This window comes from Embiotoca jacksoni, unplaced genomic scaffold (genome assembly GCF_022577435.1).
Source record: "Embiotoca jacksoni isolate LCO1_2020_lvr unplaced genomic scaffold, fEmbJac1.0.p SCAF_5, whole genome shotgun sequence".
Taxonomy (NCBI): domain Eukaryota; kingdom Metazoa; phylum Chordata; class Actinopteri; family Embiotocidae; genus Embiotoca; species Embiotoca jacksoni.
The window spans coordinates 805612-818307 of NW_027185403.1; the positions used below are offsets into that span (position 1 = coordinate 805612).

Below are 12696 nucleotides of genomic sequence, written 5' to 3' on the forward strand. Positions count from 1 at the left end.
GTAACGCATTACAACCAGGAGCCAGTAAAAGCTATTTTTAACGACCGCTTGAATATCAGAAAATCGTGAAGCTTTCCTACAAGTTCGATGATGACAAGTTCATCTACGTCGTTTAGGAGATTCAAGAAGTTTCTTTTGGCTAAAATAAACGGGGAAGATAAAAGATGATCCCTTTCGGCTTGTTCACAAAAAAAACAAAAAAAACCAACAACAACAAAAAAACAAACAAAGCACGGGGGTCCGTTCTCACTTTGAACTCCTGCCTTTTTTTGAATTCAAACCAACCTTTTCACCCTTCTCCCTCACGCGTTAGAGAACCGTTATGTAATTGCAGCAGAGGACGGTAGAGCTTGCAAGTCAGCTTCTATCTCTTTCTGTCTTTCCCCTCTGCTGTTCCTCAAAGCTAATGGAAGCGAGGTGCACATCAGCAACGTGCACTTCGAGGACACCGGCGCCTACACCTGCATCGCCAAAAACGACGCCGGCGTGGACGAGGACATCTCCTCGCTCTTTGTGGAGGACTCTGCGCGCAAAACCCGTATGTATAAGTCATGATGTCAGCATCTGGTTTTGTTTTTCTAAATTCAAGGGGAAAATGGAGCCATGCAAATGGAGTTGTTAATAATTCATCCCGTCAGGGTCTTAATAGTTTATATCCCTGCGATGCAGCAATAGAGCGCGTGCACGGGGAGGTAACGGTCGTACTGTCTTTACTCTCCGTCTCCTGCTTTGGAAGCAGTTGTTCTTTTACCCGTCTGTCCACTCTTGAGGCCATTTTTCTGTCCCTCATACTTCATCTTCTGCGCGCGTCTGGATACACCAGGGCTCGAGCCAAGAATCATTTTCATCGGCGCGGAAAAGAAGAAGCGCTTCATCGATCAACGGAATAGATTGCAAAAATGCCAAACATTGACTGTTTAATGGTTCATACCCAGTTTTACATCATCATAAATTGATTATCTTTTGGTGATGGGTAGGTAGTCGTACGAAAGACGGCAGCTGAAGATGTCCCCTCGTGCTGAGGAAAAATGATGTATTTTTCATCATTTTCTGACTTTTTTAGCATAACAATTAGTTGATGAATCACAACAGTAATTGGCAGATTAACCGATTATGACAAAAAAAAATTATCGCAGCTATCAATTTTGTTATGAATAAATGGGTTGCTCTTTATTCTCTAATTGATTATATAAAATGTCCCAAAACAAATTTTTATATCACATTATCAAAAAGACCGTAAAGGCTGATGGAATATCCTCAAAATGCTCATTTGTTTAAGAAAAAAATAAAGTCCATGAACCAAAGTCAAATATTAAATTTGCAGGAAAACTGCAAATCCTCAAATGTTATTTGGAGAAACTGGTGAATGTTTGCCATCATTGCTGAATAGATTTTTTTCAGCTGCTTTTCTGTCATTCTAACCACCATCACTCCACGCTATCATCTATGGCTGATTCGTAACCCCAGCGTTCCTCTATTAGAGTGGTATCTGGGATGAATCGTCACCTGTCAGTATGTAACTTTGCAGCATCGGGTTTGTGACACAATCAACCTTCTTTACTCATGTCGGGAAGCCTTTTTTCAACACAAACAATCTCCTCTTGTTGCCTCCCCCCGCGAGCGGCGTCGCACACGGTAATTAACGTTGACCTTCTCAGAAATGTCAGCGTCTGTCCTCGGGGTCTGCGACCAGTTGTTAGTGTATATTTCTTTTCCGTATTGGGTAATTAGGTTCTCCCCAACAAAACGCGCTCCCGACTTTGCGGCCGGGTCGCGCGGCCGACGTCCCGACGCGTCGGCCGGATCCCGACTCGTCCCGACGCGATTCCCCGCGGTGCGACGCTTCCTCCGCCCGAGCCGGTCGCGCATCGCGGGATCGCGCTCGCCGAGGTCAGAAGTCTTCCCTGTGCTTTGAAGCCTTTTGAAGCTCCACCGCCGGCCAAAATTGTGCCCGGAGTTAGATACGGCAGACCCTCATTTTTTTTTTTTTTTTTGGAGTAAGCAACCCCACAGAACAGGACTTCAAAGAGATGTCAGCTGACAGCCTGATGCGGTTGCACAGCTCCATCGCGAAAGAGAAAGAGAGGGGGGGAAAAAAAACCGAAAATGACTACACGTGTATGTTGTCTGGCCTGAATCAACCGACGGACTGCATACTTGTACCGGCTTTCCTGTGCGGTTGCCCTCTATGATAAGATAGTAGTTAAGAGAACTACCAGAAGCTGACTTATCTTATTTTCCCTGAAGTGGCCGCCTGTGTGAGCCTGAAGCTGATTCTGGGTGTCGGCTCACAACGCCTGCAGCCCTCAACCTTGCTGAACCTCTGCGCCGAAAAGATTTACACCCTGACATTTAGTGCGGAACGGTTAGAGTATTGGAAAATCTTTGCTGGTTGGTTATTGTGTGTTAAATAAATTAGATTATATTGATTTAAGTGCATTTGTCTGTCTATTTCGACCCTGCTGTGCGGCCAGAGCCTCTCCGCCTGCCTGAATTTACTCCCAGTGCTTTCTCTCGCAGTCTAAAGACGAGCAGGTTAGGTTAATTGGTGATTCTGTATTGGTCGTAGGTGTGTGCAAGAGACAATGAATTGTCTTTCTGCGTCGGCCCCGTGACGGGCCGTCGGCCGGGATTGGCTCGAGCCTCCTGGGGAAACCTGTTTCAGGACAGGAGTGGGGATAGATTACGAATGGGTGGATGTATTTATTTCAAAAATATCGTCACCGTATTCCCAAAATCTCTTCACGAATAAGGCTGGCGTCATTATGTATTTTTACTGTCAACAAATCACCTAATTGTTTCAGCTCTAAAACCATCTCAGTCCCAAACCCGTTTTTTTTATTTTGTAAACACAGGTGTACTTTGTTTTTTTGTTTTTTTTTGCTGTATTTACAGCAGCAGGATGGGGTATGTCGGATTTATTTTTTGTTTATGTCGCAGTGGTTTAAAAAAAAAAAAAAAAAGGAACATTTTGTGTACTACATTATGGTTCAATATTGTGTTTTATTAGGTTTTCAAATACAATGTAATTCGGAGGAATAAACTGCAGCCTTTAAAAGCGCAGAAAAAAAAAACTCGTTAGTAGAATCAAATCAGTGCAAGTTTTGGTCTTTTAATGGAATTTGTGGATAATAAAAGTAAATCGGAGGTAGTATAGTAATATAGTAATAGATTTATCCTTTTAAAACTGCTCTTCATTCAGAGCCCGGCTCCGGGAAAACACAGACAGACAGAGAACCATCAGACTGTTCAAACTATTACAAATGCAATTAGAGCGGTTTCAAGATGTCAAAAATCTCCTTCATGACTGCAAACTGTGGGATCATCAAAACAATGGAACCGGCTCATGAAAACTTCAAAAGGTGGTTGATCACCTGTTAAACAGTGTTTTTCGAACACCTGTGTTTCTTCGTCAACGGTTGAATCAGTTTTGAAGTCTTCTCTTCTCTTTTGTCTCCCCGCAGTTGACTTTGGGAAGCATATGCTGCCATGATTTCCCCGACCGTTCCATGTTTAATAATATTCTTGTTTTTGGTGGGGTTTTTTTTTTTTTTTTGACTCGCACACCTCCAGTTTTGATCACCATGATTTTTTTTTTGATTTTTTTTTGGGGGGCGGGGGATTTCTCTGGAGATCTGCTCATCGTCTCTCAAATCAAAGAGCCGATACCCCGGCGTCTTTTACAGCTGAAAAGAAGTCTCTAATTGGCGTCGACTCTCGTATAACTCACCTCTGCAGCCGAGCTCGTACCTTTTGTTTTTAAGTTATTTCAGAATGATTTCCCTCGCCTGCCTTTAGTAGTTACGCAGAAGATCTTATAACTTAAAAAAAAAAAAATAACAAAGATAAGAGTCTTGTTAATTCCTCCAGCCGTACACAGATAGGTCAGCACAATTAAAGCCAGACACAATTCAATGTACTCAGCTGCGTAGGAACAGCCTGGACTTCTTCACATAGAAAATCACCAGAGGTCTGAAATAAAGAGAGAGAGAGAGAGGACCGACCGTTCGGGCGGTTCGGCGTTACAAGTGTAATTAGTTTAATGGTCACAAAAGGTTATGTCAAGTCAAAATTTATTCTGAAAGTGCTTTTAAACGCAGCTCCATCACAAAGTGCTTTACGGCTAACAACGCTGTGTGTGTGTGATGAAAAAGTACATTAAACAAAATTGGGTCCACTCACAAAACTTAAAGGCTTTCCGGCTTGAAAGAAAAACCCTGGGAAGTGTCGAAATCTCTCAACATTTCAATGGATCGTTCACTAGTTACTTGTGCGAAATGACTTCGCGTCTACTCATCGACACCTTCGAGGGGAAATAACAGATCGAACGAACTCCAGATGTCCGGTAGCAGAAAGAAACAAGTTAAGTTTTAAGTTTTCAGACGCGAGAGAACGGATCGTTTTATGTTTGACGACTTTAAAGAAGTCAGTCTTTTTTCTTTCTTTCTTTCTTTCTTTTTTTTTTTTTTTTTTTGGACTCCGAGCTGTTGTCTGTGTGGATACCGAAATGTTTTATCAAGCAGCTGTTCTTCTAACAAACAAACAAAAACCTAAAAATGAACCGGGGATTTTGCACTGGGTTCATTATGCTGAGTGCAAACTGAGGATCTTGGAAGGAATGTTTAGAGCACGCGGAGCCGTTCGTTTAGCCGAAGTCGTCGGATGTGTTACTTTCACAGCGCTGGCGGTCGGCAGTTTACACACACACACGCACACACACACACACACACACACACACACACACACACACACACACACACACACACGCACACACAACACCCTGCTGCTCCAGGCTCAGTCGGGGTGCTGGCACTCAGTCGCTGCTTTCACCCGACACGTTGAGATATTCGGTGAATCTCGCGGCGAGACACTCTGTGGAATGTTTTCTTCGTACCGAATGTAGATGTTTTTTTTTTTGTTTACTTTAAACTTTTTCTATAAATGTATAAATCCATTCGTTAAGCAGCTTCTTTATTCGTTTATTCAGCGGGGACGGTGCACATTAGTCAATCAGAGTTAGCCAAGAGACTTATTTTAAAATTCACCCTAAAACAGACTGTAAGAGCGGAGATCCTTTATAAGCATGCAGAGCAACGATAAAAACGGAAAACAATATTGTTGTTTGTAAAAAAAAAATCTAACAAAGGATACCATCGGACTGCACTTTCAGTTAATACAGTCATTCCACACTTTGAAATATTTAAGAGCTTTAATGAATAAAATCATGTTTTTTTTCAACGTGGTCTTTTCTTAAGTCAAACAAACAAACGGTCAAATAAAAACAAACCTTTTCGTTAACGAATCCCACTACACGCGCAAAAACTATTTTCACAAAGAGAAAGGCATATATAATGTTTTGAATTGCTAATCAAGTGGACAATAAATAAAACAAAAGAAAAACAAATATTGAAAAACAGAATGTAAGTAATTCATTACAAGGCCAGTTGTTTTGTTTTCCAAAAACATAATATTTCAAATTGTCACCTGATAGCTGTTCATTAATATCTCTAAATGGAATACAAAGTAAAGGTTCCTTCAAAAGTACCGTACGTACTTCTTGGTTAAGGTGGCTTTGACCAAAAGATTTGGCTCGAAGTCGCCCAGTGTTTTTAATTTCCTCCTTGTATGCTTTGAAGTGTTTTCTTCTGAAGCAGGGAACTCTTTTCCTTTGGCAACGAAACCCATCGCCGTTCCCGTCGTTTCTATCAGCCAGCATCATTATCGGTTAAATGAGTTGGCTGGATCTTACCTGTTCAAGCCCGTCATCTCCGTCTCACTCCCAAAGATCTTTTATTTTTTTAATAACTTTGTCTCCACTTGCTATCCGAGCCTCGGCGGCTGTCGGCCTCTTCTTGACCTTCATCTTCATCATCGCCCTGCCAGTCTCACTGGTATGTGAAAGCTGGCACTAACCTTTATCTAAGAGCTTTTCACCAGCCGAGCGGTCGGCGTGTGAACTCCCTCCCTCTCCCCGCAGTAACTGTAAAAAGAAATGGAGAGCAGGTGTGAGTCACACACACACACACGCACACACACACACACACACACACACACACACACACACACACACACACACACACAACGCAGTGTTCGTCCTAGATAAGGAAAGCTGCCACAAGTCGTGTTCACATAAATGATGAGTAATGCTCATGTCAGCCACATTTCTTGATGCCAATACTGTACTCAGCTTCAGCAGCGAAAACGATACCTTACTTTTTTTTTTTTTTTTTTATAACCGTAGTTTAAAGGCAACAAACAAATGATTCTATAAATACTTTTTTTTTCATTTAACAAAATATGACACATTTCTCTGTGTTGCTCAGTAATTACATGAGCATCGTGCAATTATTTCCCGTTAAGACAAAGTTAGGATTTAGATCAGGAAATAGCCGATCAAACGGCAAATCAAACCGAGCAAACTTACTTGCTTATTACCAACCTGAAAGTGTAGACTTGAAGCTACAAAGTCAGCAGTGTTGTTCATACTGTAATATATATATTTGCCTGCATTCTTTGTGGGCAAATTAAAAAAAAGGTATCTACCAAGCCGCAGATAAAGGTCAAATTGTCTTTGGCCAACACCGAGGATAATTATTAGGGAGTATCTTCTTTCGCATTTTACCCTTAAAGAAGGTTTTTGTACTTCGGTGCAGTTCAGAACACAAGGTGGCAAGAAAAACTTCTCTTAATTTGTTTTCAAACTTTGACCCTTCGCTGCAGCTGTTTTTCAAAATTTGGCTGTTGAACTTACTGCAAATGCTAAAATGCTAAAAGTCCCGGGTTCGTGTGCCTGAAGGCATATTTGCCGTCATCCAGCGTACATTTCTGAGGAGTCATGCTAAACATGAACGTACACTCAAACATGTCAATCATGGTATTTTAAAACGAACAGTATCCAAATTTGACACCAACTTTCAGTGCTGCACTGTTTCTGCACGTACGTCAGTCACTACTCCCTGTTTTCAATTCCAGCTGTGCACCTGCATGTAGGTACTGAATGTCACACATGAAATCCATAAAACAAAATTAACATATACGTAATTATCTCTGCGCCGCGTCTCATTTATTGAACTGTGAGCCTTTCGCCGTACGAGACTGCGAAAATGTAATCAAAAAGTCATCTTTTGAACATCTGTGAACCCCACTTACGGCACATAAATCACATAAATCCGTCATGTCAGATTCTTCGTTTAAACCCACACACGCTGGAGTACGTCTAGAGTGGGAATCCAGACAAGCTCCATATGGCGTCACGTTGTGAGGCTTCGCTAAAGCCATCGGCCCGGTTTATTACCCCGTCTGTGGAGCGGCATCTGGTTTGACATCCTGGTTTCAGGGAGAGACGACGTGGACAGATATGACGGAAATCATGTTATCAATAAAGATCTTAGCTTTTACGTTCAGCGGTCCTCAAATAATCCTCCGAAAAGATTTCCTTCGCATTTAAGAATTTGTTGTTTCCAGGGTCGAGAGTAAACTTGCGCTCTCAACATTTAAGCTTAAAAGGATTAAAAAAATAAGTCCTTAAAGGTCACATTTGATTCTCTTTTTTTTTTTTAAAGGTTTGTATCTTCCTCAACATCACAAACGCCAGCAGTCCTCCAGTTTGTGGGGCGGAAACGTCGAAGCTTGCCACATCAGCTGTGCAACATGCTAATATCATCATAAACTATCAACACAAACAGCAAAAAAAACGCTTTTTTTTTTCTTAACGGTAAAACTTAACAGTTTCCCGGTTGAGCCGTTGGTATCCGTCCGTCGTTGTGAAGCCTATGCCCGTCCCGTGCTTGCCCTCGCCGCCATAATGTTTAATTGAATGATAACCGGGCACCATTTGCCGAGGGAGGCTGCGTTGGATTAAATCGAATGCTCGGAAACAACCGCCGAACGGACCTGGCGGGTGTTATTCTTTTGTAAAACATGCGACCTTCGCTGATTCAGACTTGGACCGTCGAACTGCACAACATTTACATATGTTAATCAAAACAGATGCAGTATATAAAAAAAAAAGGTAAACAAAAACATATACACTTCCCTCCACACATACACAAGCGTCGGTCGTCGGCGCTCTGGCTTTTAGCTGCGAGTGCTTCATGTTTCCGAGCACTGACTTAATTGCGTTTGTGCTCAGGGACGAGATACGCGGCATTGTTAAAAAGCGGTGGCATTCGCCTTTCAGTATCAGAATCAAGGACGCTTTCAACCAAGAGCTCGTTACTGTGATCGCGCCGCCGCCGCCGAGGCGCCGCGGGCGCGCTGTGGCGCCGGCCCGCCCCTTGATCTAATGGCATTGATCTGCAACAGACAAGAGACTCAAAACGACACGTTGTGATTAGACTTGGAAATGTTTGTTGGAAATCTGACTCCGTGGAAAGTAATCATCTCATTCTGCGCAATCATTGTTTACGACCCGCCTCGGGCTCCTCGTTCCAACGAGAGGCAGAGAGAGAGAGGGGGAGGTGAGGGGGGGGGGGGGAGAGCTGAATCACTAACTAAGCCAGTTGTCGAAGGGTTGAATGAAGGTATTAAGCAGGAGGTGAACTGAGAAACGTGATTTTGAGGAGCGAGGCGTCGCGCCATCTCCTTCAGACGAATTCGGCTCGGGAAGGAGCTCGAAGGTCGAGGGGAAAAAAAAACAACCTTCTCCTCCTCGCCGGCTCGCCGCATTTTTATTTATTTTCTTCTCTCTCTCTCTCAAATTTACCCGAGCGCTGCGTTGTTTGCGGGGCGAAAAGAAGAAAAAAAAAACCCACCAACCTCAGCAGTCGCTATTCTCAGATGTCTTCAACGGAGGCTGTCACCAGACGGCAGAGCGCCATCCATCTCTGACAGCCCGCCGCTAAACTGGCATAAATATCTGCCCCCCCCCCCCCCTCTCACGATGTGCCAATTATTTCTGCGGCGTCAGAGGATCTTGCGAGCTGCTCGAAGCGAGGAGTCGCTTCTGTTGGCTTTAGCCTCTCCTCTTTTGATATGTCTCTTGACACGGCGCCGCGCTCCGTTGTCTTCGAATCGGGGGACTTTACAGTGACGTACAGAGGACGCCGTGGGTCGAGGTCCTCGAACCACCTCGGCCACCCCGACCACCCCGCCCGCCCGCCCGCCCCGCCCGTACAGATTACATTAGACGGACAGCGATAGATCCGTCACAGCCTTAACATGCTCCCCCGTTCGTCGGGTGATTACATCATCGCCTTATTGATTGTTTCTCGAGTCGAGAAAGAACTTCAAAGTTTTTCCTCCATTTTGAACTTTTTTTTTTTTTTTTTTTCTGTCTTGGTGTGCACGACTGATTTCTGTATAACCTCTTCATCGTGATTAGGTAGCTCGAGCCGCTCCGCACTTCTGGACCGTTTATAAATGTTGCCCCGAGACTGAAGGTTTCACTGTTTGGCTATTTCATTCTTAATTGGCTCTCATTAGAAAAATAAATTAGCATGAAGGAGACATCGCGGCGGCGGCGGCGGCGGTATTTCGGCTGCAGTCGGCGGGTGTAACGTACCCCTGAACCTTTTTCTTTTCCTTTTTTTTTTTTGATTTGTGGAAGTTTTCAGTGCTCGTTAATTAACGACCACGTCACGTAAAATGTTACGCCAGCTCGGCGCGCGTACTTGCTTACTTTTAATAAATTCTTTCCCGCTTTGTGTTGAGGTTTTATACAGCTTTTTTCTTCTTCTTTTTTTTTTTTTGAAATGATACTTTTGTTAACTGGATGTTGTGTAGAGTTTAAAGGAGGGTGACAGAGGCAGAGAAACAAAAAGCTGAGGGAGGCAGCTGAATAAGAGCTCTTTATGCAAATCTGACTTCAAAGAAACAGCTGTTCCACAGGTGGAAGGACTTAATCTCCATTTAACATGTCGAGTCTGAAAGTTTTGTTCAACTCGGAAAGAAGTGTGTTGTAATGTACTGTGAAACTACGCTGGCCTAGTTTGCAGAGAAGTAAAATATTCTCTCTTTGCTTGGAACATGCATCTCTTAAATACCTCTTTGCTCACGTGACATAGTTACATCTGTGCTATTTTATTTACAGTGATATGACAACTGAACCGCCCAGCAAAACGTCTGAAGACATTTCCTGCTTTGCACTTAAGTCCAGCATCAACTATTATTACTACCTTCTCTACTTTTTCGCTCCCCCATGTTTCATGACTCGCTGTAAAGGTCCATTAATTAACGTATGACCTTTTAAAAACACCAGCAGGAAGAAAGAGTGCTGAAACGCCAGTCGTCCGCGGAGCGACTTCCGACGCCGACTCGGTTACGAGTACATTTTTTTTTTAAAAACCCTCCTTCTGTGTTGAACTCGCGGCGAAATGATTTCCGCCGCAGATCCGGTCGCGTTCGTCGATTTTTGTCCCCCGTTCAGATATTTGTGCCTCTCGTCGTGGTTTCTTGGTCACACTGGTGCCATTTCCCTGTAATGAACTGAGGTTATTACCTCGACCGAACCGGTTCGGTGTCTGCGTGACTCTCGGCGGCAGCGGAGGGAGTGCAGAGGTTAATTGCTCAGAGCACTTGTGGTCCATCATAATAGCTTTCATAAATTTTGTTGACTTGTTGAAGGCACACTCAATTAAACTTCCCTAAAACCAGAACCCCCCCCCCCCCGTCCCCTCCCCTCCCTCCCCTTTTTCTTCTCGTTTGATCTGTCCTCTTTTATCGGCTGTTTTCCAAACCAGACAAAAACAAAGATGTGATTTGGATTACGGCATTAAATGCCAGACCGAACAGATGAAAGATTAATGAGTGGTTCTTACCAGCTCTGTAATCCACAATTTCTCTTTTACAGCCGTCTGAAGGCAGCAGGTATCCGTTCCATCGCAGAGCCGCTCGTTCAAATTTTGCACACCAAGCGAACCGGACTGTTGCAAAACAAGCGCGGACGCGTCCGTGCCCCATGTGCACGACGAGCTTGTTGTTTTGATCGCTTCTTCTGGAGTTTCAGTTGGGAGTCGAGAGGCAACGTGTTGGATGCCGACACGTCGAAAAACGTATCGCGCCGTCAATAAATTAAAAGTTGTCTCCCTGTTAATAACTCCCGCAGCGACCGTCCGCTCCGCCCCCTGAGGTCTCCATCCCCCCCCCCCCCCCCCCCCAAAAAAAAACAAACAAACAAAACAACGGCCATCGTGAGCTAACACAGATCGTTTGAGTTCGGTTTTTATAGCAAGGCTCCCAAAAAAAACCCGACAACTTTAAAATGCGGCGTCGCGCCTGTACGTCCGAACGGGATAAAGATGAAGCATGCGGGCAAATGTTTCTAAATAAAATATTCACATCCCAGGCAAAAATTTTGGTCGTGTACAAATGAAGATGTAAAACTCCACCGGACTTTCATAGTTTATGTCCCCCGTGAAATGTTATTGATCACCGTGATGACGACACATTGATGGCGGATCGATCTTCAGCTTCCAAAAGTGAAATATTCGTCTTTAACTCTCTTCGCTCCCTCTTGGCTAAGTCATCGGTAACACTTTAATTAAGGATGAATTAATTATTATGAAAGGATGCATTAATTCAGCATTGCTTCATGCATTAGCACCTCATGAAATCATTAAGAAGTTCAAAGTCTTTCACTCATGATCTCGTGCATGAGCAACCCATTAATTAAAGCATTTAAATAATGTCATCGGTGATTACGATTTATTAAATATCATCACGATGAATTCTTTGCAAAAAAAAAAAAAAAAAAAGTTTTGGACCTCCGCACGCCATGACATCATCATTAACTCGGCATTAGTTACTCATGAGTTTGTCATGTTTGCGGCCCGGAGATGATGAATGAAAGACTTGGAACTCGTGTTACTTCCTGATCATTCATGAGGTATTAATGATTAAAGCAATGCATGAATTAATGCATGAAGTCGTGATAATTCATGTACCCTCCCTGTAAAGTGTTACCAAATCATGATAATAATCCACTTCATCTCTCTGCTGCGCTCCGCACTTCATATGTTTTCCCTGTGATGTCTTCTACAATCTCCGCCGTCTCCTTTTCACACTCTTGTCGCGGCGTTTCTCGGCCATTTTGTGACCGTTAGCCGTTCTCAGTCTTTCGTTCCAATCGAACGCGGCGGCCGCTCGGGTTTCACAGATTGACGCGGACTCGGAGGGTCTAAATCGGTGAAATCCGTGTCGGTGGACCGACCGAAAAAAAAAAAACCCTCCGGGGCCCTCGACTCGAGCCGCGTACGAGAACCCGCCGCGCCGAAGCCTTCGCCCGATTTATTCTTCGCTGTCCGCCGTGCCGTCTCCTCCGCATCCTCTGAATAGAGCAGATCCGGACGGCGTCCGTGTTTCCATCAGCGGCGTCCCTCCCCATCACAGCAGGCTTTCACACAGCGTTGGACACGCTGTCAGCAACAAGGAGTTCTAACCAGGCAGTGACGCTATCCGGTGTCAGCAGCCCCACCGCCTGTCGACCGAGTTTCATGCTGACGGCTTTGCGGAATGAATATTGTAAATCCGGCGGAGAGTTGAAATGCTTTTAAGCCCGAGTTACAACGTGGCAGCCTATGAATATTTGCGAGGTTTTCTGTGGAAGACTGAATTCTCAATAAATTATAATGCTAACGATGAGAATAATGATCTTTCTGAATAGATAATCGGCACAAAACATGTAGAGCAGGGGACGGAGCAACAACGCGACCTCAAATTGATTTCCAGTTAAACACTTCTAATCGTGTCTTTTATATT

At 43.9% G+C, this 12696-nt stretch overlaps 1 protein-coding gene across 4 annotated transcripts in view; it reads left to right on the forward strand.

Annotated features, from left to right (window-relative positions):
• fstl5 (follistatin-like 5) overlaps nucleotides 1-12696 on the forward strand; it is a 170201-nt gene that overhangs the window by 130808 nt on the left and 26697 nt on the right. For all 4 annotated transcript variants that reach the window (XM_069170944.1, XM_069170943.1, XM_069170945.1 and 1 more), the window contains one exon: nucleotides 404-538. In XM_069170944.1, the coding sequence (XP_069027045.1) occupies nucleotides 404-538 (135 nt within the window). The remainder of the gene's footprint in view (nucleotides 1-403; nucleotides 539-12696) is intronic.